We start from the raw sequence: 25,000 nt of genomic DNA, 5'->3' as shown, positions 1-25,000 counted from the left end.
AGTACACAACAGCAGTGCACAACAGGAGCCTGAACAAATTTGTCCGCATTGTGTGAGACTCTGAACGCACCATGAAGCTGAGGAGCTGCTGCTGCGTCTGGCTGCTGCTGGCCGGCCTCGCTGCTGCTGCAGGTGAGACACCCGCTGCTCATGAGCCCTGAACGCTGCTGCTGCTGCTGCTGCTAGTGCTGCTGCTGCTGCTGCTGCTGCTAGTGCTGCTGCTGCTGCTGCTGCTTCTTGGTTAACTCTGACGGACAGAAACAGTCATCAGTCGAGCTTCATTTCTCACGCTTTGCCCTCAAAGTGATAATGTTTTATCTGAAATGGCGCTCTCTGTGATCCGTGAGTGAAGGACTCGCCCTGTGACTCTTTCAGTGACTCGCCCTGTGACTAGCCCTGTGACTTTTCAGTGACTCGCCCTTGACTCGCCCTTGACTCCCTCAGTGTTCGTGGAGAAGCTGGAGGCCGACGGGGTTCTTCGGCGAGGGCGGCGGGCCAACAGCGGCTTCCTGGAGGAGCTGAAGAGAGGGAACCTGGAGAGGGAGTGCGTGGAGGAGACCTGCGACTACGAGGAGGCCAGAGAAGTCTTTGAAGACGACGGCCAGACGGTGAGTTCAGGAGCCGCTGGTTCACCGGAGCGCCACCGGAGAGGACCCTGGTGTTGAAGTAGAGATGTGGGGGAGAAGGCTGCTCAAGTAGTTATTATGCAATATTACTAATAGTATGAATAAATAACACTCAGTCAAGTCTAATTATCATTAATATTATACCTAAACATGTAGTTGTAATACATGTATATAATTATATATAATATAATAAAACATATTCATGTGTTTATTGCTATGCAGAAACAATTCTGGCTGACGTATGAACGTGAGTAACATCTTTAACGATCATTATTGATTATGTATTGCTTATGTTTTGGAGAAGCAGAAAGTTATTCTTCTCTTTGTGGACTGATCAGTGTATTGATTAGTTCAGGTATTGATAAATCAGTGATTATTGAGCTGAATCCTGTTGAAACAAAGCATTTTGTTTGAGACGTTGAAGGTTGTTTTTCTCTTGTGAGCCGCTCTGGGTTGAGAACGTATGACCTCACACATGGTTGTTGGTGATGTCATCAGGTCGCGACCCCTGCCTGGTCAACCCGTGTCGTAACAACGGGACGTGCGTCTACCTGGAGACGACCTACCAGTGCTTCTGTGCCGAGGGGTTCGAGGGACGGTACTGTCAGACAGGTGAAAGATATGATGTGTATATATGTTTATGACACACGCCGTCCACCAGCACCGAGGGGCTCTGGATGCCAGGCGGCAGGACCTGTGCTCACGCCCTGAGCCTCACACTCCTTTCTCCTGGCTCCTCAGTGGTGGAGGACTTCCTGAAGTGTCTTTATCAGAACGGACGCTGCCAGCACTTCTGTGACGGCTCTGGCGCCCGGCGGAGGTGTTCCTGTGCCGACGGGTACCAGCTGGGAGAGGACGGGCGCCAGTGTGTCGCTCAGGGTACAAATACTACTCCTACTGTGTACTTGTGCCACGTGTTGGTGACTTTGTGTGTAAACGATGAATAAAACAATGTTTTATGATTGAAGATGAAAAAACAAGTACATAAAGTCATTAAAATGACCTGCAACATTAAAGTAATAATAATATGTATCATTAGTGCTTTTACTACTTCAGCTGCGTCGTGATGCTCGTAACAGAGTACTACTACACTGTGGGACTACAGTTCTGCTTGTACTGTGTTTCTGCGTTGCAGTGGAGTATCCGTGTGGGCAGCTGCCTCCACAGGAGACCAGTCTGAACCAGACCGTGCTGGGCCAGACCAGACTGGTGGGAGGAAACCACTGTCCCAACGGAGAGTGTCCCTGGCAGGTAAGGGCTGCTGGCGCCGCCTGCAGGGTCCACGACGGCATCACACCAGAAAGAGCGACATCATGGGGTCACCGAGGTGGTGACGGCTCATCCTCTGGGGACGAGGAAGAAGTACCTCGGTCAATCTGACCAGCAGTGTTGCTTCCTTCCTCTCTCCTTTCCTACCTCCCTCCCCCCTCCAGGTGCTGGTGCGGTTGGATGGGACCAGTCACTGTGGGGGGGCTCTGATCCGGCCGGACTGGGTGGTCACCGCTGCCCACTGTGTGGAGGGCATCGCCCCGCAGAGCCTCACCGTCGTGGCAGGTAGAGCTTCCTGAGTCGGCGCCGGTCAAACTCTTGTTGTGAAGTTGTTGTGACGTGTCGTTCGTCCCCAGGGGAACACAACCTGGACGTGGACGAGGGCCCGGAGCAGAAGCTCCCCGTGCTGATGGCGGTCGCCCACGCCGGTTACGTCCCGGCGACCGGCGACAGCGACGTGGCGCTCCTGCGGCTCGGCCGGCCCGTGGTCCTGAGCCGGCACGCCGTGCCCGTCTGCCTGCCGACCGCCGACCTGGTGCGGCGGGAGCTGCTGCCGGTGCGCTACCACGTGGTCTCCGGCTGGGGCAAGAGGACTTCGGGGGGCAACGCCGACGCGCCCGGCGGCCCGCCCACCGCCCCGGTGTCGCCCGTCCTCCGCCGGATGTCCGTGCCCATCGTCCAGAACGCCCAGTGCTCCCAGAGAGCCCGGTTCAACTTCACCGACAACATGCTGTGTGCCGGCTACCTGGAGGGCGGCCAGGAGAGCTGCCGCGGGGACGACGGCAGCCCGCTGGTCACGCTCTTCGGCTCCACCCACTTCCTGACGGGCGTGGTCGGCTGGGGGCGGGGCTGCTCGCACCCGGGGTATTATGGGGTGTACGCCAACATGGCCAAGTTTGTGGAATGGGCGGAGGGCATCATGAAGGACCCGCCCACCACGGCGACGGCCAATGAGAGGGCAGCAGAGAAAGCTCTGGAGATGGAACAGAAACTAGTTTAAACTACGATGATGTTCAGAAACCAGATGATTCTTCACAGCTTCAGTTTTCTGTCTGATTCGTCGAGCTCTTTCGATCTCAAGGTGTCGTGTTACAATCATCTGTCCTCAAAGTGGCTTCTTTTACCTGTGACCTTCTGAATAAAAGTGACTGATGGAGAAGTGATGCTTGTTTGTGATCAATGAGGTGAAGTAGTTACAGTTACTGTGAAGACATCTCATTATCTACAGTCCATTCTCTGGCAGAAACACAAACTTAAAGTATTCAGGTACAGAACCAAACCGGTAGTTAATTTGTTGTACTTTTAGACAAAATGGCTGCTTTGAATAAATACTTCTTCCACAGCTAGAGTTGTGTTTCAGAGTAAATATTGATCTGTTTGGACGTCAGTGTTTGAAAAGCCTTGGTTACCCTCAACGTCTCTGGCTGTGCCAAAGCACTCTGGAACCAACATCTCATCACATGTACACAGCAGTACTAGTATTCAATGGTTTACTGGAGTAAAAGTACTGACACCACACTTCCACAGTACAAGTACACTGATACACAGTAAAAACAAGCATGTATTCTTTAGTGATACAAAGTGAATAATAAAAAAGTCCTTGAAAAATAAGTACTTTTTACTTTTGATACTTTAAGTACATTTCGCTGATACTTATTCACATATTGTTTTTACTTCATGAAAGTTTCTTTTGGTTGCCTAAAAATGCTTATTCAGCGTTCTGTTTTAGTAAGCTCCACCCTCCAGGTCACTTACAGAACAAGATGGAGACAGACAAAAACCAAGATGGAGACAGACAAAAACCAAGATGGAGACAGACAAAAACCAAGATGGAGACAGACAAAAACCAAGATGGCCACTATCAAATACCAAGATGGCCACTATCAAAAACCAAGATGGCCACTATCAAATACCAAGATGGCCACTATCAAATACCAAAAACTAAGATGAGATGTTATTGTGACTACGTCTACTTCGAGTCGATGCCGATGTCTGCGCCAATAAACGCCCGAAAGCATCTGGTGAAGCTGTTATGGACAGTGTTTTTAGTTTTATTAGTGTAGTATATGTTCGGTTATCAGATAAGCCACGCCCAGTCCGATCTGAGCAGATTCAACATGTCAACACCTCTTCCTCCCCCTCCTCTTCCTCCCTCTCTGCAGGTCATTGCCCTCTCTACCAGCTCGACTCCCACCGGCTCTCCCTCTCTCCGCATTCAGACTCCATTACTTCCACTCAGATCACCCAGGGTTTTATTTCCCAGCCGAGCTCACATCATCCGGGGCCATGTTCTGGTTTCACCGCCTGCCCCTCGTCCTGCTGCTGCTGCAGCCGACCGCCGCTCACATCGGTAAGTTCTCGTACGACAAAAGTAAAACTAACGTGGAGTTAGTGAGGTGGAACATGTTGTAAGTGGGTGATGGTGGTTAGGTGTTGACCAGATGAGTGAAACTTAACCTGCTGGGAGGGATAAATGAAAAGTCAGAGGATCACCGAGATCAGTAGGATTCATCCTGACGGGACCATGAACGTCTGAACCACATTTCATCAGGATATTGAGATAATTCAGTCCATCTGACACAGAACAACCTGGTTCAGAACATTTTGTTGAAACTACAATCACAAGTCTTTGTCTTGCAGTGTTTTTGGAGGGCGAGGCGGCGAGCCAAGTTCTGACCCGACAGAGACGAGCCAACAGCCTCTTTGAGGAAATGAAACAAGGCAACATGGAGAGGGAGTGCTTGGAGGAGCACTGCAACTACGAGGAGGCGCGAGAGATCTTTGAAGACAAAGAGAAAACCGTAATAAAAAAACACACAAAATGCACCACGACAAGCCTGAAAGAGACTTTAGGGAACTCTGTGTTAGACGGTACATCCTAGCTTAGCTTAGCTTCAGATAGCTACATGATGAAAGTTTGCAATGGAGCCGTTTCTTCGTACTTTGTTGACTGAAAACAAGATCCACTTGTGAAAACGTCTGATGGGAGTTTTGTCTCCAGGTTAAAGTTTTAAATCCAAAGCGTTTCCACTGAGGCACAGATCAGATTTAATGTTGGTTGGATTTAATTCTAATTTTCTTTTTTTTCCAGGATAAATTCTGGGCCAAGTACATTGGTAAGAAGTTTGTTTTGTTCTGTCAAAAGGAATGAACCAATCGGATCGTTGAGTTAAACTTCTGGAGACATTTAAAGGCACCTTCAAGAAACCAAATCTTAAAATGAACCAGATCAAAATCTTTGTGAAGGACTGAACTTAAAGCTGTTTCCATCTCAAGTAAACTCTGATTGTCCTGCAGATGGCGACGCCTGCATCGCGAGGCCCTGCTCTCACGCAGGAGTTTGTAAAGACGCGGTCGGAGGCTACACCTGCTTCTGCCAGACCGGCTTCCAGGGCAGCAACTGTGAAATCGGTACAGAACCACAGCAAGCGTCCGTTAGCAGAGACCCGAACCTTACTTTGAACCGGATCCCCAATGTTAATGACCATAATGACCCTGCACGACTCTCGTGAGCCCTGCCAATCAACCGGGTCGAGCCCTGGTCTCATGGTGCTTCCTTTCTCTTTGCAGTTGTTCCGGAGCTCTGCCAGAACAGAAACGGCGGCTGCCATCATTTCTGCAAGGTGGTGGAAGGAAACAGTCAGTGCTCGTGCGCCAAAGGATACGACCTGGGGGACGACGACAAATCCTGCATCTCCAACGGTGAAAAAGACTCAACGTGGTTTTCTTAGTTTTCTGTTAAACACCACAGGTCCGTCTTTGGAAATCAACCGAGAGAATAACTAGAAAATGCATTTCCTGCTGAAAATGTGTGGTAATGGTGAAAAAAGTAGCTAAAAATGGCTGAAAATGGGAAACTACCTGCTGAAGAGTGTTGAAGCAGTGAACTGAACTATCCTTGTTGTTTGAATATATAACATCTTTCCCTCTGCACTTCACACAAACTCTTGCAGAGCCCTTCAAGTGCGGCGCCATCATTAGCGGAAACAGCCGGATGGTGTTCAGGTACGTTCGTCAGAACACGACCAACATAAATGTCATCCGGTCGAACACCACGGACGGGAACGCCATCCGGTCGAACACCACGGACGGGAACGCCATCCGGTCGAACACCACGGACGGGAACGCCATCCGGTCGAACACCACGGACGGCAGCACAAACTCCACCGAGCATCAGGACTCACTTCCTGACGGCGGAAGGACAGAAGTTTTTGAGGAACTGGTGATCCCCGATCGGCGGGCAATGACCCGCATCGTCGACGGAGAGGACTGTCCTCCAGGCGAATGTCCATGGCAGGTAAGGAACACTTTGGCTTGTTGTTTCAGACCCTGTCCTCAATGATGATGTCTCATGTAACAAAAAAAATCATTGTCATGGTGTCCATTGTTGTCTCTCCATTGACAGCTGGTAGTCCATTATAGTCAAGATGTCAATTATTGTCTCTATGTGTCCACACCCAGTAGTCCATTATGACCATTATTGTGTCTACCATTAGAAGTCCATTACAGACAACCAGAGGACATCTGGAAGTCCATTACAGATGGTGTGTAAAACAAACGGATGTCCACTCTCGTCCTTGCAGGCTCTCCTCCTGAACGAGGACAACATTGGGTTCTGCGGAGGAACCATCCTCAACGAGTACATCATCCTGACCGCCGCCCACTGCATGAACGAAACGCGCTTCATCTACGTCAAGCTTGGTAAGTCTGACCGACCAATCGGTACGCGGCGCCGTCTCCAAGCCGTCCAACCGAAACCCTCTGTGTGCGTTCAGGTGAGTTTGACGTGTTGGTGGATCACGGGATCGAAGCCACCCATCAAGTGGAAACCATCATCACCCACCACAGATTCCGGCGCAACACCTTCCACAACGACATCGCGCTCATCAAGCTGGCCACGCCCATCAAGTTCTCCAGGTTCATCCTGCCGGCCTGCTTACCTGAGCAGGACTTTGCCGAAAAGGTGAACTTTCTGAAACATTGTCTGTGCGGTAAATATGAAGCTGGATATTAGGAGAGAACTTCTGGGAACCCAAAGTTATCTCCTCACAACGTGATAGATTATTTCTTGGCTTCTCATAATTGCTAGGTAAACAGGAAGTTCTCTGAAAGGATGCAAAACGATGCCCTGCAGGTTTCCTTTAAACCAGACGCCTTCCATCTTGCAGGTGTTGATGCGGCAACGCGAAGGCACGGTCAGCGGCTTCGGCCGACTTGGCGAAGGTCGGAAGACATCCACCATCTTGCAGCACCTCAACGTACCGTACGTGGACCGGCAGACCTGCATAGAATCCACCCAGCTGCGCATCTCGACCAACATGTTCTGCGCCGGCTACGACGCCATAGCCAAAGACGCGTGCAAGGGCGACAGCGGCGGGCCGCATGTCACGAGCTACTCCGGGACGTACTTCATTACCGGCATCGTGAGCTGGGGCGAAGGCTGCGCGCGCAAAGGGAAGTACGGCGTCTACACGCAGGTGTCCAAGTACATCACCTGGATCCAGAAGGGCATCGCCCAGCTGATTCCTGATCAGAGCGGCGGCGGCGGCAGAGCGAAGCGGCACCCCGGCGCCATCAAGAGGCTGGTTCTGTAACGGCCTTTAGAAGTCATCGAACCACACTTTGAGGCTCGCGTAATCATGAATGTCGTGTCACTCGGTCACATCAAACTTTTGAAAACATTTTTCTGTTTTAGAGACATTTATAATATTGTTATAGTTAATGGATGGGTTTGGCCAGTAGGGGGCAGCAGAACCAACTGGGTCAAAAAAGGAGTGTGGAGTTCTTCATGGTTCAATTCTGGGTCCTCTGTACTTTCTCTCTGGCTAAAGCTGCTTTCATTGATTGTTTTATCGGGAAACTAATTATCTGTCATATCATAAATTAATAAGGTGAAACTGAAAAGCATAATACATTTTAAACTTGTGTAAACAAAACAACTGTTTTCATGTATTTTCTATCAGTCACTGCTTTTAAAGCTGAGATTGAAGCAAAATAAAGAAGTTCCACAACAGCCTGATGAATGAAGCTTTTTGTTTAAATATCCAACATGTAATATTTACTTTCTCACTGTTCTATTTATCTTAATATATTTCATTTGCGTTGTATTAATGCAAACATATCCACAAATCAATTTACTCATCTATAGTTTTTTTATGTACATTTGAAAATTGTATTTTGAAGGCTGAACTTCAAAGTTCATTCATGGAAAATGGAGCTGACTTTTCGTTATTATCTATTATTACTTTTCTACTAAATAAATTGTTGGATTAAAAAAATATTTTGACTGTTGGTCGACATTTTATAGATGAAAATAGTATTATTTTATATTAGTATTATTATGCTATTAGTATTACAAATTATTTTCATATATTATTAATAATTATAAAATCCTACAAATGAATGAATTTGTCCCTCATGAAAGTAAACGAGACGTTTGAGGTGCTTTGACCCTGGAACGCGAACAATTGTGCTATTTCTGACATTTTAAAGAAAAAAACATTATTCTTTATTGCAATTAATTTGTTAGCATTTAGCTTCATGTTAGCATCCTCTATTTCTCTGAACCGTCAGACTTCCTCTGCTCTGGATCGTCTCTTGTTTACCTGAAACACACAATGCGTTGCTGTTTGCTGAGAGGACAACAGACCAGAGTCCACGAGGACACCGTGTTCAGGACGAGTGTGTGTGTGTGTGTGTGTGTGTGTGTGTGTGTGTGTGTGTGTGTGTGTGTGTGTGTGTGTGTGTGTGTGTGTGTCAGTGTCATGGCGGTCAGCATCATGTCGGCGTCTCTTCCGTCTCTTTACCTCCTCGTCTGCTTCCTTCAGGTTCTCACGCGAGGACAAGGTAAGACGTGACCTCTGACCTCATTACTTCATGTTTACATGTTCAACGTCAGCACGTCGATCAATTATCTTTTCATAAACTGATTGATCAGACAGGAAAACATGAAACCCAACTGATGAATATAACGTGTGTAACGTTGTCGCAATAAAGTAGTTTTAAACCATTATTATACGGCAGTGTGTACAAATACTACAAGGAAGTACAAAACCGAGTGTGGTAGCAGTTGATCTATAATCAATAAATAGTAATCAGTGCCGCCTGCATGTCTCTCTCACCACCGGCGTCAGCGCTGCGCCCCCCTCAGCACCAGCTGTTCCTGCGGTCGCGCCGGGCCAACATGTTCCTGCTGGAGGAGGTTCTGCAGGGGAACCTGGAGCGGGAGTGTCACGAGGAGGCGTGCGACTACGAGGAGGCGCGCGAGTACTTTGAGGACGAGGACAAGACGGTCAGACTCCCTCCGTCAATATCCAATAATCAATAATCACATGGAACTAAACGTGCCATTTCTCTTCAGGTGGCCTTCTGGTCCCTTTACGTCGGTGAGTCAGAAATAAACAGAAACCACTTCCTTTGACTCCTGAAAGCACTTTGTGTCTCCACGTGTGAGTGTTATTGATCTGATCGGTGTTATTGATCTGGCCGTGAACCAGACGGGGACCAGTGCGCCCCGCCCCCCTGCCTGCACGGCGGGACCTGCACTGACGGCGTGGGCGGGTTCAACTGCTCCTGCAGCGCCCCCCACCACGGCCCGGCCTGTGAACTGGGAGCACTGGGACACGGAGGAGGCCCGCCGGCGTCACAAATCACCGCAGCAGGTTTGGACCCCGCCCTCAGTGACGTAAGCCCCGCCTCCTATAAAGGGGGCGGGGCCACCATGAAGCCCTCACCAGGTGACTTCAGTGAGTGAAACGTGTGGAATGTTCCAGAGATCACCCAGTGCCCGACCGAGGGCCCGGCGGCGTGCCACCAGCTGTGCTCGCCGGGCTCGCGCTCCTTCAGCTGCTCCTGCGTGCCGGGATTCAAACTACAGGCCGACGGGCGGAGCTGCCTCCCCGAAGGTCTGCCGCCCGGGAAGCACCGGCTTTAACCAACCGGCTCCAACCGGCGGACTAACCGCGTCTTTGTGTCCTCAGCGGAGTTTCCCTGCGGACGGCTTCCCGACGAGTCCGACGCCACGCCGTCCAGCGGGCCCTGGCAGGTAAGAGGGCCTCGGCAAATCACAGCGCAGCGTCAGCTCCTTTTCGTGGTTTTCAGCCGGGGTGCTTGTTTTGCTGCCCCAGGTGTCCCTGCTGAGCCGCGGAGGGACGGAGCTGTGCGGCGGCGTGGTGCTGGGGCGCCGCTCCGTCCTGACCGCCGCCCGCTGCCTCCTGACGGGCTCACCCTCCGACCTGCGACCCTCCGACTTTGTCGTGGTCGCCGGTAAGAAGTTTTGTACTAGATGTTTTTTACATGAACGCCGTCTCACTGCTTTTCATACGACAGGTGAGATTTAAAGGGCCGGTGTTCCGGTTTAAGGGATCGTTACTCTGGATTGAAGTTAAATAGCTGAGTGGTTTCTAAACACTTAATCAGGAATTATTAAGGTTGTTTTAGGTCAAATCATGGGATGTTATTTCAATCTTAAAGACCGTCACGACATCCAAGACCATGAAAACAGGGGTCTTCAAAATAAAAGTCCATTGGATGATCTGTTTTCTCATCCTCTAGGCGATAAGACACTCGTCCCTGTCCGGGCGCTTTACGTCCACAACGGTTTCCGTACAGACCAACAAGGCAACGACCTCGCCCTCCTCGAGCTGGCCCGCCCCCTTCCCTTTGGCCCCGCCTCCATCCACCTCTGTCTGCCCGACAAGGACTTCAGCGAAAACATCCTGATGCATTCTGGGAGGACGGGCGTCGCCACGAGGCAGGGCAGCGAGCGGACACAGGAACTGGTCTACATGACGCTGGACGAGTGCCGCGTTCAGGTGAACGTCTCGCATCCACTCAGCAACAAGATGTTCTGCATGAGGAGCCAGAACGGACCTTTAGGGAGCCAGAATGGACCTTTAGGGAGCCAGAATGGACCTTTAGGGAGCCAGAATGGACCTTTAGGGAGCCAGAATGGACCTTTAGGGAGCCAGAATGGACTTTTAAAGAGACAGAATGAAACTTTAGGGATCCTGAATGAAACTTTAGGGATCCTGAGCCAAGCCCAGGAGAAGCTGAATGGGCTCGCCGTGGACCAGAACCACAATCCAACTCACACCAGGATGCCCAACAGTGCAGAAAACTATAACAAGTCAAAGATTCAGAATCAGGAGCTCTCAAAGTCTGACCTAGGTTCAAGGTCAGAGGTCAGCGGCCGGCGATGCAGCAGCCTACCGACGGGGACAGCGGTCGCCACGGTGGAACGAGGGACGGCTTTCCTGACGGGGCTGCTGATGTCGTCGCCGGCCGGCTGCGACGGCTTGGTGTTCACCAAACTGTCCCGCTACCTGAGCTGGATCAGGCCGAGGCTGGAGGTGGCCGAGGATCATGTGACCACACAGGTCAACCAGTATCCTGAGTACCGCTGAAGGACCCGCCGCCTGCCGCCAACTGACGCCAACTGATGCCAACATCCGCCAAATGATGCCAACTGCCGCCCTCTTTAAAACTCTTTTTCTTCAAACACAAATTGTTGTAAAATGATAAATCAGCTGTTACGCTGACGATGTTCTTCTCTTTGTTCATAATAAATATTCTGACGGATAAAAACAGGTTCATTCAGACTCGTGTGAAACAGTTTGTGTCACATGACATGAGAACCCTGAGGAGTTTGTTTGATTATTGATCAGTGCATTGATTTGAGCTTTGAACTGTGATGAAGTCAGCTGATGTTCACAGAGACTACTGGATGATCACATGATCAGCTGTTTCCTGGTACGGATAAGAATTATTGTATGTTTTCAGTTGATTTAATGGTTTTAAACTACTATTTATATTAATAAAGCCACACCAACAGCCACAGCAACACCGACGATAACAGCGTCACCAACAGCAGCACCAACAGCAGCATTAGCAGCAGCATTAGCAGCACCAACAGCAGCATTAGCAGCACCAACGAAAGCACCAACAGCAGCATTAGCAGCACCAACGAAAGCACCAACAGCAGCATTTGCAGCAGCATTAGCAGCAGCAATAACACCAACAGCAGCATTAGCAGCACTAACAGCAGCATTAGCAGCACCAACGAAAGCACCAAAAGCAGCATTAGCAGCAGCAATAACACCAACAGCAGCATTAGCAGCACCAGCACCAACAGCAGCATTAGCAGCACCAACAGCAGCATTAGCAGCACCAACAGCAGCATTACAGCAGCATTAGCAGCACCAACAGCAGCATTAGCAACACCAACAGCAGCATTAGCAGCACCAACAGCAGCATTAGCAGCACCAACAGCAGCATTAGCAGCACCAACAGCAGCACTGTGTATAATTAAATACAACTGCCTGTTAATAGAATAAGTTCCACAGCGTTTCACTCACCACATGTCTGTAGTCCTCTGTGTGAAGGGCGGCATCAGGACACTAGCATGATCCACCAGCTAGCTTGTTGCTTCTCGCTTCAAGCTAGAAGCTTCTAGCCTTTCCTGAAACGTCCTCCGTGAGAAAGGCGTTGCCAGTAAATCCTCCACCAAGTCTACTCCTTCAGTCATAGAGTATAAAATACACCAAGCTAAACTATAACAATGTAATTGCTTCTCTGAATATGTTTCAACAACTTCCTCTTTCCTTCAGTGAGTTCAGCAGCTAGTTTCCTGGTGGACGGAAGTCACGGTGCCCCACTGACCAATCACAGCGCATGTTAGTGGTCACTCGGGCCCTGTGACCAATCACACGTCCAGGCCTTCCCGCGGGCCTGGTACGTGAAAGAACACGCCCAGTTTGTCAAACTAAACATCTGATTTGTTGAAGTCTGTGACAACCAACCACAACATCCACTTCCTGTGTACTTTAAACTGCTCCAGGCTGCAGGCAGAGGGAGACTGCAGCGTCCAATCACATGACTAATGAACACTGAGGGGGCGTGTCCAGCGTTAAAACACTTCCTGGAAGCTCGCTCTCCTCCTCCAATGAATCAAATCTTTTAACATTTGAGCAAAAAACAGCAAAAGATATGAAATAATGAGTGTGACGATCATATTACGATCAGCTGTTTGTTTTGAGATGTGTGGCTGTGAAAGACTCCAGTACCCAGAATGCACCGTTCAAAGCCTCCAAACAAACACAGATGAAGATGAAGCTCATCAGTTTGTGAAGAAGAACAAGTTCAACACGCTGTAGAAACCAAAAGTTTTATTCAACACGTTTTTACAGTACAAAATACAAAAAAAGGAGTCAGAGAGGATTGTGGGTAACGTAGTCTAGGAGACTGAGGAGAGCGGAGGGAACGGGTTCTGTTTGCTGACTACGAGCTTCTGGTGCTGATAGGAGATGTAACCTTTGATGTGACCCTGAGAGGAGACAGAAACCACAGAAGAAGAGTTGATAGAATGTGTGTGTGTGTGTGCGTGCGTGCGTGCGTGCGTGCGTGCGTGCGTGCGTGCGTGCGTGCGTGCGTGCGTGCGTGCGCTCACCATGTAGATGAGGTTGGCCAGGATACACTGCACCTCGTCGAGGTCCACGTCGTCCAGCTGCATCATCTTCAAGGCCACCAGGAAGGCGTCGAGAGGAAGCTGGTGAGTCCTCAGCAGAAGATACCTGCAACCAGAAGCAGGTCAGACCTGAACCAGCCTGACTCTGGTTTCATGCGTGCAGGAGGAACTGGACCAGCCTGACTCTGGTTTCATGCGTGCAGGAGGAACTGGACCAGCCTGACTCTGGTTTCATGCGTACAGGAGGAACTGGACCAGCCTGACTCTGGTTTCATGCGTACAGGAGGAACTGGACCAGCCTGACTCTGGTTTCATGCGTACAGGAGGAACTGGACCAGCCTGACTCTGGTTTCATAAGTACAGGAGGAACTGGACCAGCCTGACTCTGGTTTCATGCGTACAGGAGGAACTGGACCAGCCTGACTCTGGTTTCATGCGTACAGGAGGAACTGGACCAGCCTGACTCTGGTTTCATGCGTACAGGAGGAACTGGACCAGCCTGACTCTGGTTTCATGCGTACAGGAGGAACTGGACCAGCCTGACTCTGGTTTCATGCGTACAGGAGGAACTGGACCAGCCTGACTCTGGTTTCATGCGTACAGGAGGAACTGGACCAGCCTGACTCTGGTTTCATGCGTACAGGAGGAACTGGACCAGCCTGACTCTGGTTTCATGCGTACAGGAGGAACTGGACCAGCCTGACTCTGGTTTCATGCGTACAGGAGGAACTGGACCAGCCTGACTCTGGTTTCATGCGTACAGGAGGAACTGGACCAGCCTGACTCTGGTTTCATGCGTACAGGAGGAACTGGACCAGCCTGACTCTGGTTTCATGCGTACAGGAGGAACTGGACCAGCCTGACTCTGGTTTCATAGGTACAGGAGGAACTGGACCAGCCTGACTCTGGTTTCATGCGTACAGGAGGAACTGGACCAGCCTGACTCTGGTTTCATAAGTACAGGAGGAACTGGACCAGCCTGACTCTGGTTTCACGCGTACAGGAGGAACTGGACCAGCCTGACTCTGGTTTCATAAGTACAGGAGGAACTGGACCAGCCTGACTCTGGTTTCATAAGTACAGGAGGAACTGGACCAGCCTGACTCTGGTTTCATAAGTACAGGAGGAACTGGACCAGCCTGACTCTGGTTTCATAAGTACAAGAGGAACTGGACCAGCCTGACTCTGGTTTCATGCGTACAGGAGGAACTGGACCAGCCTGACTCTGGTTTCATAAGTACAGGAGGAACTGGACCAGCCTGACTCTGGTTTCATAAGTACAGGAGGAACTGGACCAGCCTGACTCTGGTTTCATAAGTACAGGAGGAACTGGACCAGCCTGACTCTGGTTTCATAAGTACAGGAGGAACTGGACCAGCCTGACTCTGGTTTCATAAGGACAGGAGGAACTGGACTCACACTTTCTTAAAGAGGTTCCTGTAGGTGATGATCTTCAGCTTCTCCAGGATGAGGAAGATCCCACAGCGGATGAAGAAGGTCTCGTGTTTGGACAGCGCTTCGTTCAGCAGCAGGAGGTTCCCCTCACTGAAACACATGTCACCTGTCAGCTCACCTGTCAGCCCGATGAGGTCATTTCCTGTTGTGTTACCACCTCTGCTCACCTCACAGATTTGGTGACGTCTGCAAACTGCATGAGGTCGTATTTCCTCAGGAGCTGATGAGTCGGCATGTGACCCTGAAACCACAAGCTGCCATCAGAACCAGTCTGAACTGGTCTAACACGGTCTGAACCGGTCTGAACCGGTCTGAACTGGTCTACCGTGGTCTGAACTGGTCTCTCACCAGCAGCATCTTGACGGGCAGCAGGTAGATGAGGATCATCCTCTTGTTCTTCTGACTGGAACGATGACAGTGATGGAACGCAAACGACAGGAACTCCTCCGCTGCAGAGGACATGACCAGTTACCAGTTACCAATAACCAATAACATTCATCAGCGATGTTTACATTCAGACTTTGGTTATGATACAGTGATATTTACCGTATTATTACGATTATATTTTCACAGTGTTATTACAATATTTTACAGTACTATTAAGGTATTTAACAGTACTTCTTGCAGTACTACCTGGCTTGAAGTCGCTGTCGAACATGGCCTTGCGGCCCACATAGTACTTGTACGTGACCTTCTGAGCCGGACTGTAGTCGTTCTTCAGGTTGGAGCTGTCGATGGCTCTGATCAGAGGCTTACACAGGTGCAGCTTATTGATCTGATCCAGGATAATCATTAATTACACTGATACATGGAATATTAGAACATCTATACACATTATTCTGTCAACGCGTGGAGGCTTCAGACCTTGAAGTAGATCTTGAAGAGCTGGTTGCTCAGAAACATCATCCCCCACTTCTTGGAGTCATCGATCCCGGCTCGACTGAGGGCACACGGGGTTACACTCTGATCTGTTCAGTTACTATTCCTCACAGGAAGTACTCTGCTACCTCAGCCAAAGTAGTAATACTACAGTGTAGAAATACTCTGTTGTAAGTAAAAGTCCTGCAGTCAAACTCTGTTTCCTGAGACGGTTAACGGCAGTAAAAGTAGTGTACTCAGTGTGTATTTGTACTGCATGTGTGTATTTGTACCTGTCGCTGGCACACACTCTGAAGCAGCTCATCAGCTGTTCAGCTGCTTTCTCCAACATCTCACCAGGATGACCTTTACCCTTCTTCTGCAGCTGCTGCTCCGCCTGCAGAGACACACACACAGGTCAAAGGTCATCCCAGCAGCAGCTGGCCTCAGATCTCTCTCTCTTTGTGTGTTTTCTTACGTTGTTGGCAAATATCCGGAGATCCAGCGTAACAATGAACATAACTGGCAGAGCCCTGACACACAAACACACACACACAATGTTTCAGTCTGGACTGAAGCTAACAGTTTCCCTTCATTTGCAGTCATTGTGCTAAGCTAAGCTCACTCATGTACTCACCAGTTCTCCTCTTTGTGGGACTGGAAGGCCCTCAGGAAGGACGTGATTGGTCAAGGAGAGATCCACTACATTGTGTGTGTGTGTGTGTGTGTGTGTGTGTGTGTGTCCATCATAAAGGATATTGTACCACAAGCGTCTGGAACTTGTAGGCTTCCACAAAGTCGTGATTAGACACAGCGAAGATACACCTGAGACACAAACACAGTATTGTTGCTACGGTTACATCCTCCATGCACACACACGCGCACACATACACACGTGTCACCTGTTTTGTTGTCCTACCTGAGGTGGGCGGCGACCATCTCATCGTATGGCGGCTCCAGGACCTGCTGGCATTTTTCTTCTGGACTGGCTAGCTGTATGACACACACACACACACACACACACACACACACACACACACACACACACACACACACACACGTGAGACCATATCCCAGCAGCCCCTGGGGCGATCTACCTGAGGGGGCGGAGCCTCACCTGCAGACGGGGGTTGACCACGTGTGGGTGCTTGAAGGAAAGCAGCTCGGAGCAGAAGGAGCCCTCATGGTTGTCGATGGCGTCGTAAACCTGCAGCGGAGAAACACCACCGAAGAAGAGCAGTTTAAATGCTGCGCGGAGAAACACCACCGAAGAAGAGCAGTTTAAATGCTGCAGCGCCCCCTGGAGGCATACCTGCTGCAGGTACTGGTTGATGGAGACCTGAGCCATGACGCTGCCGCTCCTCACCCTGAAAACACACGAGTAGTAATTCAGTCATAGTACTTGTACCACAGTGGAGAAATACTATACTACTAGAAATAATATTTGTGGTTTTAAGTATCTAACATAAATGTGTTTATAGCTGCAGCTAATTCATATTTAATATTAATTAATCTTTCCGGTATTTAGTGCACAATAATGTAAACGCTGAACATATTAATTCAAAAAGAAACCTTTAAATTAAATATTAAACTTGAACCAAATCAACACATGTTGCCGAATGGTGCTCAGTCCATCGGTGAATTATTACAGCTCCAAATAAAAACGGAGAGTTATTCTTAAAGCTAATTATTTACGTGTTTGTACGATGTTATGTAGAAACTTGACGGGGCACGGCTAGTTAGCTGGCATGCTAATGCGTCATTTTACCCACTTTTAGGTCAACAAACGGTTAAAACAAGATGGCGTCAGGCTTCGGTTGAAACAGAAGATCTGAGTGAGTGTAATGAACACGTCAAAGTTATTCCGTACCTCTGAAATAAGGTTTGGACCCAGAAAAGAAACGTCTTACTTCATTCAACGAGCTTCAGTTTAGATTTAATGCGAGTCAAAACAACTTCCGGGTCGGTAAAGACTGCTTCCGGGAGTGCTTCAAAATAAGATGTACGTATTTCAAAATAAATGTCTCGAAAGGGTTTTCTCATTTTAAATACATTTTTACTATTTAAATTATAATATTGAGTTAAAACTGCAAAAAAATAAATGATAGTACATTATTATACAATAAATAAATTAAATACAAAAACAGTTGAAGCCAAATCAAAATATCCTTTTTGGAAAGTACTTTTAAAAATGAGGAACTTATAACACACACGCACACACACACGCACACACTGCAGAAACGTGGGATTGACTCGTTGGAGTGTTGTTCCGGTGCTCCAGCCTCACAAACCCTGCTGTAAGTCCAGTCTGCCGCCAGGTGTCGCTGTTCTTCTTCAAGGTGAAGCCCCGAAGCTTTGAATCCTTTTCGGTACAAATAGGAAGAAAGCCTGAACGCTTCACGAGGCTTCTTCCGCCATCACAAACCCAAACACCGACCGGTATTCATCAAGCATGTATATTCAAGTGTTTTCTGATTCACCATCTGATAAAAACATGTTCACTGTAGTATGAACAACAAAAGGACCTCAAAGTACTCCATGTATAAAAGATTTGATCTGTTGTTTCCCTCAATAACTTTTATTATGTTTGTAATTACATCAGAGAGCTGGAGAGAGGAAACACGTTCACACCATGCAACGAAGAGAAACCATAACTATACATCTCCACTCTGACGCTGATGAGAACTAGCCTGGTGGCCACCTGTGATCACCTGTAGCCACCACCTGTGATCACCTGTAGCCACCTGTGATCACCTGTAGCCACCACCTGTGATCACCTGTAGTCACAAGAGGCTACAGGTGGCTAGTAACAGTCACTTGTAAAACAAAAAGATAGTTACTGAGAGCTGAATATATAAATAGATATTAGTAGCCACCAATATATATTAGTAGACATTAATAGATATTAGTACAATACCAACAAAAGACTAATACTTAACTAACCACCATGTACATATATTCACCAGAAGATACAAGTAGAAGTAGAGTTAAGAAGTACTGATGTACAACAAATCCCAGTCAGCCACCAGTAGCTACCAGGTACCAGGTAGTGAGTATGAACAGCTACTGGTACAGACTGCTAGCCACCAGTAAATACCAGTAGCTACCAGGTACCAGGTAGTGAGTATGAACAGCTACTGGTACAGACTGCTAGCCACCAGTAAATACCAGTAGCTACCAGGTACCAGGTAATGAGTATGAACAGCTACTGGTACAGACTGCTAGCCACCAGTAAATACCAGTAGCTACCAGTAGTTAGACACTGATAATCAGCAGTAGTATTCACAGAGCACCAGGGTCTTCACTACCATTCGGCCAATCACATCCATCCTCAGAAAGAGTGGGTGGGGCCAGGTGGCCATCCGGCCACGCCCACTCGACCGTAACTGGCTGGCTGCACGAGACTTTCGCTGCTGATTGGTCCGTGGAGACCCGTGCAGGTTGAGTGGGAGGGGCTTAGCTCACTGCATCCAACCGTCCACAGACAGGGATACTGACTGAACACAGACATACAAAGTAAAAATACATAAGTATATGTATACAAATACATACTGTACATAAACATGAAACAAGTCTCCTGAAGCTCATCATGTGGTACTATCACCTGGAGCTGTGAGGAGGAGGAGGAGCCTGTGAGGAAGCAGCGCTGGAGGAAGAAGAGGAGCCCCACCCGTCTGACAACATGTAAACAAACACACATGTTGTAAACAAACAGTAAACACACACATGTTGTAAACAAACAGTAAACACACACATGTTGTAAACACACACACACACGTTGTAAACAAATAGTAAACACACACATGTTGTAAACACACACACACACACGTTGTAAACACACACACACACACATGTTGTAAACAAATAGTAAACACACACATGTTGTAAACACACACACACACACGTTGTAAACACACACACACACATGTTGTAAACAAATAGTAAACACACACATGTTGTAAACACACACACACACATGTTGTAAACAAATAGTAAACACACACATGTTGTAAACACACACACACACATGTTGTAAACACACACACACACATGTTGTAAACACACACACACACATGTTGTAAACAAATAGTAAACACACACATGTTGTAAACACACACACACACACCTGAGCAGTGTGTGCGGTGGTGCAGGTAGTTGGTGGTGTAAGGTGTGTGTCGGTTGGGGTAACCGTGGTGCTTGTAACCATGGTGATGGTGTGAGGTCAGCGGGAGGCCTCCGCTGTAGGGATAAGCCCCGCCCCCTCCAGCTGAGCACAGCGACCAGCCTGGAATGAATATACATTCATATAATATAAATACATATGTATATATATATATGAACACATTAACACCAGTAATAGCATATCAATATTGATATCCATACATATCAATAAAGTGCATTCATACATTTTACGTGGGAGATAAATATTCTGAACATAGACATGAACAATACAAATATAATATTTCTATAATATAATATGTGATATACATTTCCTAGTGAGTAAAACTCACACGGCTGAACCCCGACGCGCTCTGAGGACTCTGGGACTCGAACCCCCGGGTTCCTGAGGGGAGAACACACGCTACCATCACTGTGTGTGTGTGTGTGTGTGTGTGTGTGTGGGAGGAAGAGAGAGCGTGTAACTTGACACCTTCTCTCAGCAGCTGCTAACGCTAACTTCCTCTGGTATCCTGGTGAGAAATGCTAAGCGCTAAGCGTCAGTACTTTATAGAAAATACAGAAGGTATTTCATGACCACCTCTCTTTAGCATCCAGGAAAGCTTTAGCAAACGGGTTGTGTTTGATCTTCAGAGCCGTGATCTGCACACAGACACACAAAAACACAAGCAAACACACCTTCAAAAACCTGCCCGATTACACAAGAAACACACACAAAAAGACAAAAAACACATCAGTGTACACGCTGCATGTACCGGTACTCGCTGCGTGTACCGGTACTCGCTGCGTGTACTCGCTGCGTGTACTTGTACCTCTTCGTTCTGGTAGGCCGTGACGGCGATGAACTGCGTCTCCTTGAAGGAAACGTTGCAGACGAGACGATGACGAGCGCCGACGCACACGATGTGCAGCTGAGGCTCGTAGCGGTGCAGCGAGTTCAGCACCATCTGGACACACACACACGTACACGTACACATGTACACGTGTACACACGTACACATACTCAGGCAGGCATGTGTACAAGTACCTCAACAGGGTACTAGTACACACGCTCACACACAGGGAGGAAAGTTTCAGAAAGTTTGAATGAAAACTAAAAGCAGCTTTCTGGATCAGAGCCATCTCTCTCTCTCTCTCTCTCTCTCTCTCTCTCCCCCCCTCCCCCCCCACTAACGAGGCCCAATTAACCAATCCCAGCTCTCCAGGCAGACACACAAAAACAAACTGTTTTCTATTCAGATTGAGAGGCTGGCTGACCCCGTCACTCTGTGTGTGTGTGTGTGTGTGTGTGTGTTTCAAATATAGTTTACCTCTGGCTCTCTCTCTCTCATCCACCTGAAGCATGATGGGTAAATTAATTTCCCAGTAAAAAACATAATTACCATAATGTACAAATAAACTGAGCAATTATTTCATTATGACCGAGCTCTCTGTTCCAGCTCTGCATTACAGAGTGTGTGTGTGTGTGTGTGTGTGTGTGTGTGTGTGTGTGTGTGTGTGTGTGTGTGTGTGTGTGTGTGGACATGGATAATGGGGTAAATATAAACAACTTTATTGCCAATTTTTGGAGTGTGTGTTTGTGTGTTTGTGGAGCCTCTCGACAGGAAGTGCATTAAACCGCCGCCGGCCAATTAAAACAGTTAATCCAGTTCCTGTGGTTACGAGGGGGCGAGCAGGTGAAGGAGAGCGAGGAGAGGCACTGAAGTGGTTAATTAGAGGCAGTAGTCTCTCGCCCACTCGAGAGAGAGAGAGAGAGACAGAGAGAGAGAGAGAGAGAGAGAGAGAGAGAGAGAGACAGAGAGAGAGAGAGAGAGAGAGAGAGACAGAGAGAGAGAGAGAGAGAGAGAGAGCTCTTCACATGGAGAGCTGGATAATGCTCGGGAGGAGAAGTGAAGGAAGGAAGGAAGGAAGGAAGGAAGGAAGGAAGGAAGGAAGGAAGGGAAGAGGACATATGAAGCTGGATGATGCTCAGGAGGAGAAGTGAAGGAAGGAAGGAAGGAATGCAGGAAGAAAGGAAGGAAGGAAGGAAGGGAAGAGGACATATGAAGCTGGATGATGCTCAGGAGGAGAAGTGAAGGAAGGAAGGAAGGAAGGAAAGACGGAAGGAAGGAAGGAAGGGAAGAGGACATATGAAGCTGGATAATGCTCAGGAGGAGAAGTGAAGGAAGGAAGGAAGGAAGGAATGCAAGAGGACACATGAGCAAGTCCTCACCTGTCCTCCCGTGTTGACCTTGTTGGTCAGTTTGACCTTGTTGAAGGTCACGGCCGCCTTCATCCAGTGAGCGCCGAAGTTGGGCGAGTCGGGGTGGATGTAGACGCCGCCGTGGCCCCGCCCCTCGCCACGCCCCTCCGCCCGCCCGGCCGCCACCCACTCCCCGTTCACGAACTTCCAGCGGCAGCCGTCAGCCGGCACGAAGTCCAGGAGGAAGGAGTACATGGAGGCGGGGTCAAGGCCGGACACGCCCACTTTCAGCACCGGGAACATGCGGCTGAAGAACACAACACACCTGTATGTTCATGAGGGTTACACAAACGCACAGGTGGAGAAAACCAGGTAGAGAAAGAACAGGTAGAGAGCAGGAACAGGGCAGAATAAAGAGAGTGCATCTGCTCTCTGCCACAGTGAAAGCAGGTGAAGTGCAGCTCTGCAGGTGTGAATGTTTGGGGTCAACACGCCTTCGGCAGAAACACTCGCGGCGTCAGCGTTAGCGGTTGCTATCCAGACTAATGAATAACCTGACGAGCAGGTCAACACCTGTCGGTCCTGTTTACCTCCAAAACATTCACTCAACAAACAAACGATGTTTGTAGAAAGTTACGGATTCATAAGAACTGTTTGTCACAAAGAGTCCACTTCCTGTTCCCTCAGGGGTTTGAGTTTGGACCAGGTTTAAGGTGGGTTCACATTGGCCCCCAGGTCTGGCCCCCAGTGTGTCTGGCCCCCAGGTGTGTCTGGCCCCCAGTGTGTTTGGCCCCCAGGTGTGTCTGGCCCCCAGTGTGTTTGGCCCCCAGGTGTGTCTGGCCCCCAGGTGTGTCTGGCCCCCAGTGTGTTTGGCCCCCAGGTGTGTCTGGCCCCCAGGTGTGTCTGGCCCCCAGGTGTGTTTGGCCCCCAGTGTGTCTGGCCCCCAGTGTGTCTGGCCCCCAGTGTGTTTGGCCCCCAGGTGTGTCTGGCCCCCAGGTGTGTCTGGCCCCCAGGTGTGTTTGGCCCCCAGGTGTGTCTGGCCCCCAGTGTGTTTGGCCCCCAGGTGTGTCTGGCCCCCAGTGTGTTTGGCCCCCAGTGTGTTTGGCCCCCAGGTGTGTCTGGCCCCCAGGTGTGTTTGGCCCCCAGGTGTGTCTGGCCCCCAGTGTGTTTGGCCCCCAGGTGTGTCTGGCCCCCAGGTGTGTCTGGCCCCCAGGTGTGTCTGGCCCCCAGTGTGTCTGGCCCCCAGTGTGTTTGGCCCCCAGGTGTGTCTGGCCCCCAGTGTGTTTGGCCCCCAGGTGTGTTTGGCCCCCAGGTGTGTTTGGCCCCCAGGTGTGTCTGGCCCCCAGGTGTGTCTGGCCCCCAGGTGTGTTTGGCCCCCAGGTGTGTCTGGCCCGGCGGCCCCTCACCGTCCGTTCTTGGTGACGATCATCTCGTTGGTGAGGGCCTGGAACTTGCTCCACAGCTCCTCGTCCTCCAGACAGACCCTCAGCTCTCTCTCCGTCGGGTCGCCCTTCTCTCGCCCGGCCTGCAGCTCGCTCTCCACGGCGCTGAGCAGCCGGGACATGCAGCGCTCTGCCGAGCTGCAGGGGCCCGGGTCAGAACCAGAGCCGGGGCCAGACCCGGAACCAGAGACAGAGACAGAGCCAGAACCAGAACCAAAGCCAGAGCCAGAGCCAGAACCAGAACCAGAGCAAGAACCAGAACCAGAGCCAGAACCAGAACCAGAACCAGAGCCAGAACCAGAACCAGAACCAGAGCCAGAACCAGAACCAGAACCAGAACCAGAGCAAGAACCAGAAACAGAACCAGAGCTCCCGCCAGCTGAGACCTGGTCAGAGCCAGAACCAGAACCGGACCCCCCGTCCTCCTGGAGACCCTCCACCTTCATCTGTTAACAATGAAATGAATGAATAAAAGAAATGGATTCATAATGATGTTCTTCAACAGATCCTCATGTTTATGATCTACTTTTATTAAAGGAATTATTGAAATGAGTTAAAGTATTGACTGGATTTATGAAACGTTACTGTCGTTTAATAGTGTTCAAATAGTAATTATTGTATCTTATTCACATATTTATTTTATTGTTCCCAGATTCAGAAGCTTCATTTAGTGTCAAAAACTAAATAATAATAATAATTCATGTCATTTAATTATGTTTGTATTTATAGCTTAAGCTTTACTAATATGTTCTAAACTAAATATACAATATGTATTTGTGATATAAACAAAAGTGGATCAACATTTAAATCTCCAATAAAATATTTACTTTTTATTATTATTTTTTGTTCTTAGAATATGAAACTTGTTTTGCATCAGTAATTATTAAGTTATTTTATGAACTATATATTTAATATATATATATATACATATATATATATATATATATATACATATATGTACATATATATATATGTACATACATATACATATATATATATATGTACATACATACACATATATATATATATACATATATATATATGTGTATGTATGTACATATATATATATATATATATATATATATATATATATATATATATATATATATACATACATATATATCTTTATATAGATTTGTGTTGTTGCATTATTAAACACGTAAAACGACTTCATTACAAATTGCAGCGACGGATAAATAAAAAAAATAAATATATTCAACAAAAACTCAAATGAACATAAAACATAAAACAATAACTTTTAAACGTTTCAGCTGCAAAATGTCATTAAAACTAAATATCTTCATAATTAAAGCTGTTTGGTGAATAATAATAATAATAATAATAATAATAATAATAATAATAATAATAATAATAAACTTACCTGAGACACAAAGAGCAGAAAAGATCCACAAGAAGAGGAGACTGAGAATATGGTGGTAATAATGATAATAATAATATGAATAATAATGATATTAATAATATGAACTATTGCTGAAGCCGCTCAGCTTCACACTGAAGCACCAGA

General features: G+C 48.2%; 4 protein-coding genes across 8 annotated transcripts in view; 2 read left to right on the top strand and 2 right to left on the bottom strand.

The window, feature by feature from the left end:
* The first annotated feature begins 71 nt into the window (after positions 1–71).
* Positions 72–7,489, top strand: LOC137803505 (uncharacterized). The gene is made up of 19 exons (XM_068602000.1): positions 72–132; positions 445–608; positions 849–873; positions 1,125–1,238; positions 1,368–1,505; positions 1,762–1,877; positions 2,060–2,180; positions 2,252–2,889; positions 3,139–3,161; positions 4,115–4,245; positions 4,536–4,696; positions 4,987–5,011; positions 5,193–5,306; positions 5,466–5,597; positions 5,849–5,969; positions 6,051–6,192; positions 6,479–6,596; positions 6,671–6,858; positions 7,064–7,489. Exons 1-19 carry the CDS (start codon positions 72–74, stop codon positions 7,487–7,489), a joined length of 2,958 nt encoding a protein of 985 aa, XP_068458101.1.
* Positions 7,490–8,659: 1,170 nt separating this feature from the next.
* Positions 8,660–11,299, top strand: prozb (protein Z, vitamin K-dependent plasma glycoprotein b). Its single transcript, XM_068601999.1, has 9 exons — positions 8,660–8,741; positions 9,029–9,186; positions 9,256–9,280; positions 9,392–9,556; positions 9,668–9,799; positions 9,875–9,939; positions 10,022–10,160; positions 10,449–10,817; positions 11,010–11,299. The coding sequence occupies exons 1-9, from the start codon at positions 8,660–8,662 to the stop codon at positions 11,297–11,299; spliced, it is 1,425 nt and encodes a 474-aa protein (XP_068458100.1).
* A 1,746-nt stretch (positions 11,300–13,045) lies between these two features.
* Positions 13,046–17,649, bottom strand: pcid2 (PCI domain containing 2). Of its 5 annotated transcripts, none has more exons than XM_068602043.1 (15): positions 17,543–17,649; positions 16,985–17,039; positions 16,790–16,879; positions 16,592–16,665; positions 16,432–16,497; positions 16,310–16,351; positions 16,151–16,205; positions 15,966–16,069; positions 15,679–15,754; positions 15,448–15,589; positions 15,163–15,263; positions 14,982–15,055; positions 14,779–14,904; positions 13,342–13,465; positions 13,046–13,218 (listed from the first exon to the last, which is right to left on the bottom strand). In XM_068602043.1, the coding sequence occupies exons 2-15, from the start codon at positions 17,018–17,020 to the stop codon at positions 13,129–13,131; spliced, it is 1,200 nt and encodes a 399-aa protein (XP_068458144.1). In that variant the 5' UTR covers positions 17,021–17,039; positions 17,543–17,649; the 3' UTR covers positions 13,046–13,128. The 5 variants fall into 5 exon arrangements, with proteins under 5 accessions (XP_068458144.1, XP_068458147.1, XP_068458143.1 ...); XM_068602046.1 differs by having other exon boundaries at positions 13,338–13,465; positions 17,583–17,617; XM_068602042.1 differs by having other exon boundaries at positions 17,583–17,609.
* Positions 17,650–18,244: 595 nt separating this feature from the next.
* The window catches only part of tbx19 (T-box transcription factor 19), a 6,884-nt gene continuing 128 nt past the window's right edge, over positions 18,245–25,000 (bottom strand). Inside the window, exons 1-11 of the mRNA XM_068602048.1 lie at positions 24,997–25,000; positions 23,840–23,921; positions 23,440–23,605; positions 22,064–22,340; positions 20,664–20,798; positions 20,432–20,493; positions 20,184–20,236; positions 19,799–19,957; positions 19,277–19,346; positions 18,450–19,169; positions 18,245–18,406 (exon numbers count right to left, since the gene is read on the bottom strand). The exon at positions 24,997–25,000 is cut by the window's right edge and continues 128 nt beyond it. Of these exons, the coding sequence (XP_068458149.1) occupies positions 19,004–19,169; positions 19,277–19,346; positions 19,799–19,957; positions 20,184–20,236; positions 20,432–20,493; positions 20,664–20,798; positions 22,064–22,340; positions 23,440–23,605; positions 23,840–23,921; positions 24,997–25,000 (1,174 nt within the window). The 3' untranslated portion in view covers positions 18,245–18,406; positions 18,450–19,003. The remainder of the gene's footprint in view (positions 18,407–18,449; positions 19,170–19,276; positions 19,347–19,798; positions 19,958–20,183; positions 20,237–20,431; positions 20,494–20,663; positions 20,799–22,063; positions 22,341–23,439; positions 23,606–23,839; positions 23,922–24,996) is intronic.

Source organism: Clinocottus analis, unplaced genomic scaffold, assembly GCF_023055335.1.
Source record: "Clinocottus analis isolate CAN_PGR_092001 unplaced genomic scaffold, fCliAna1.0.p SCAF_58, whole genome shotgun sequence".
Classification (NCBI taxonomy): domain Eukaryota; kingdom Metazoa; phylum Chordata; class Actinopteri; order Perciformes; family Cottidae; genus Clinocottus; species Clinocottus analis.
Note: the sequence above shows the minus strand (reverse complement) of the source record. Positions and strands in the feature narration are given on the sequence as shown.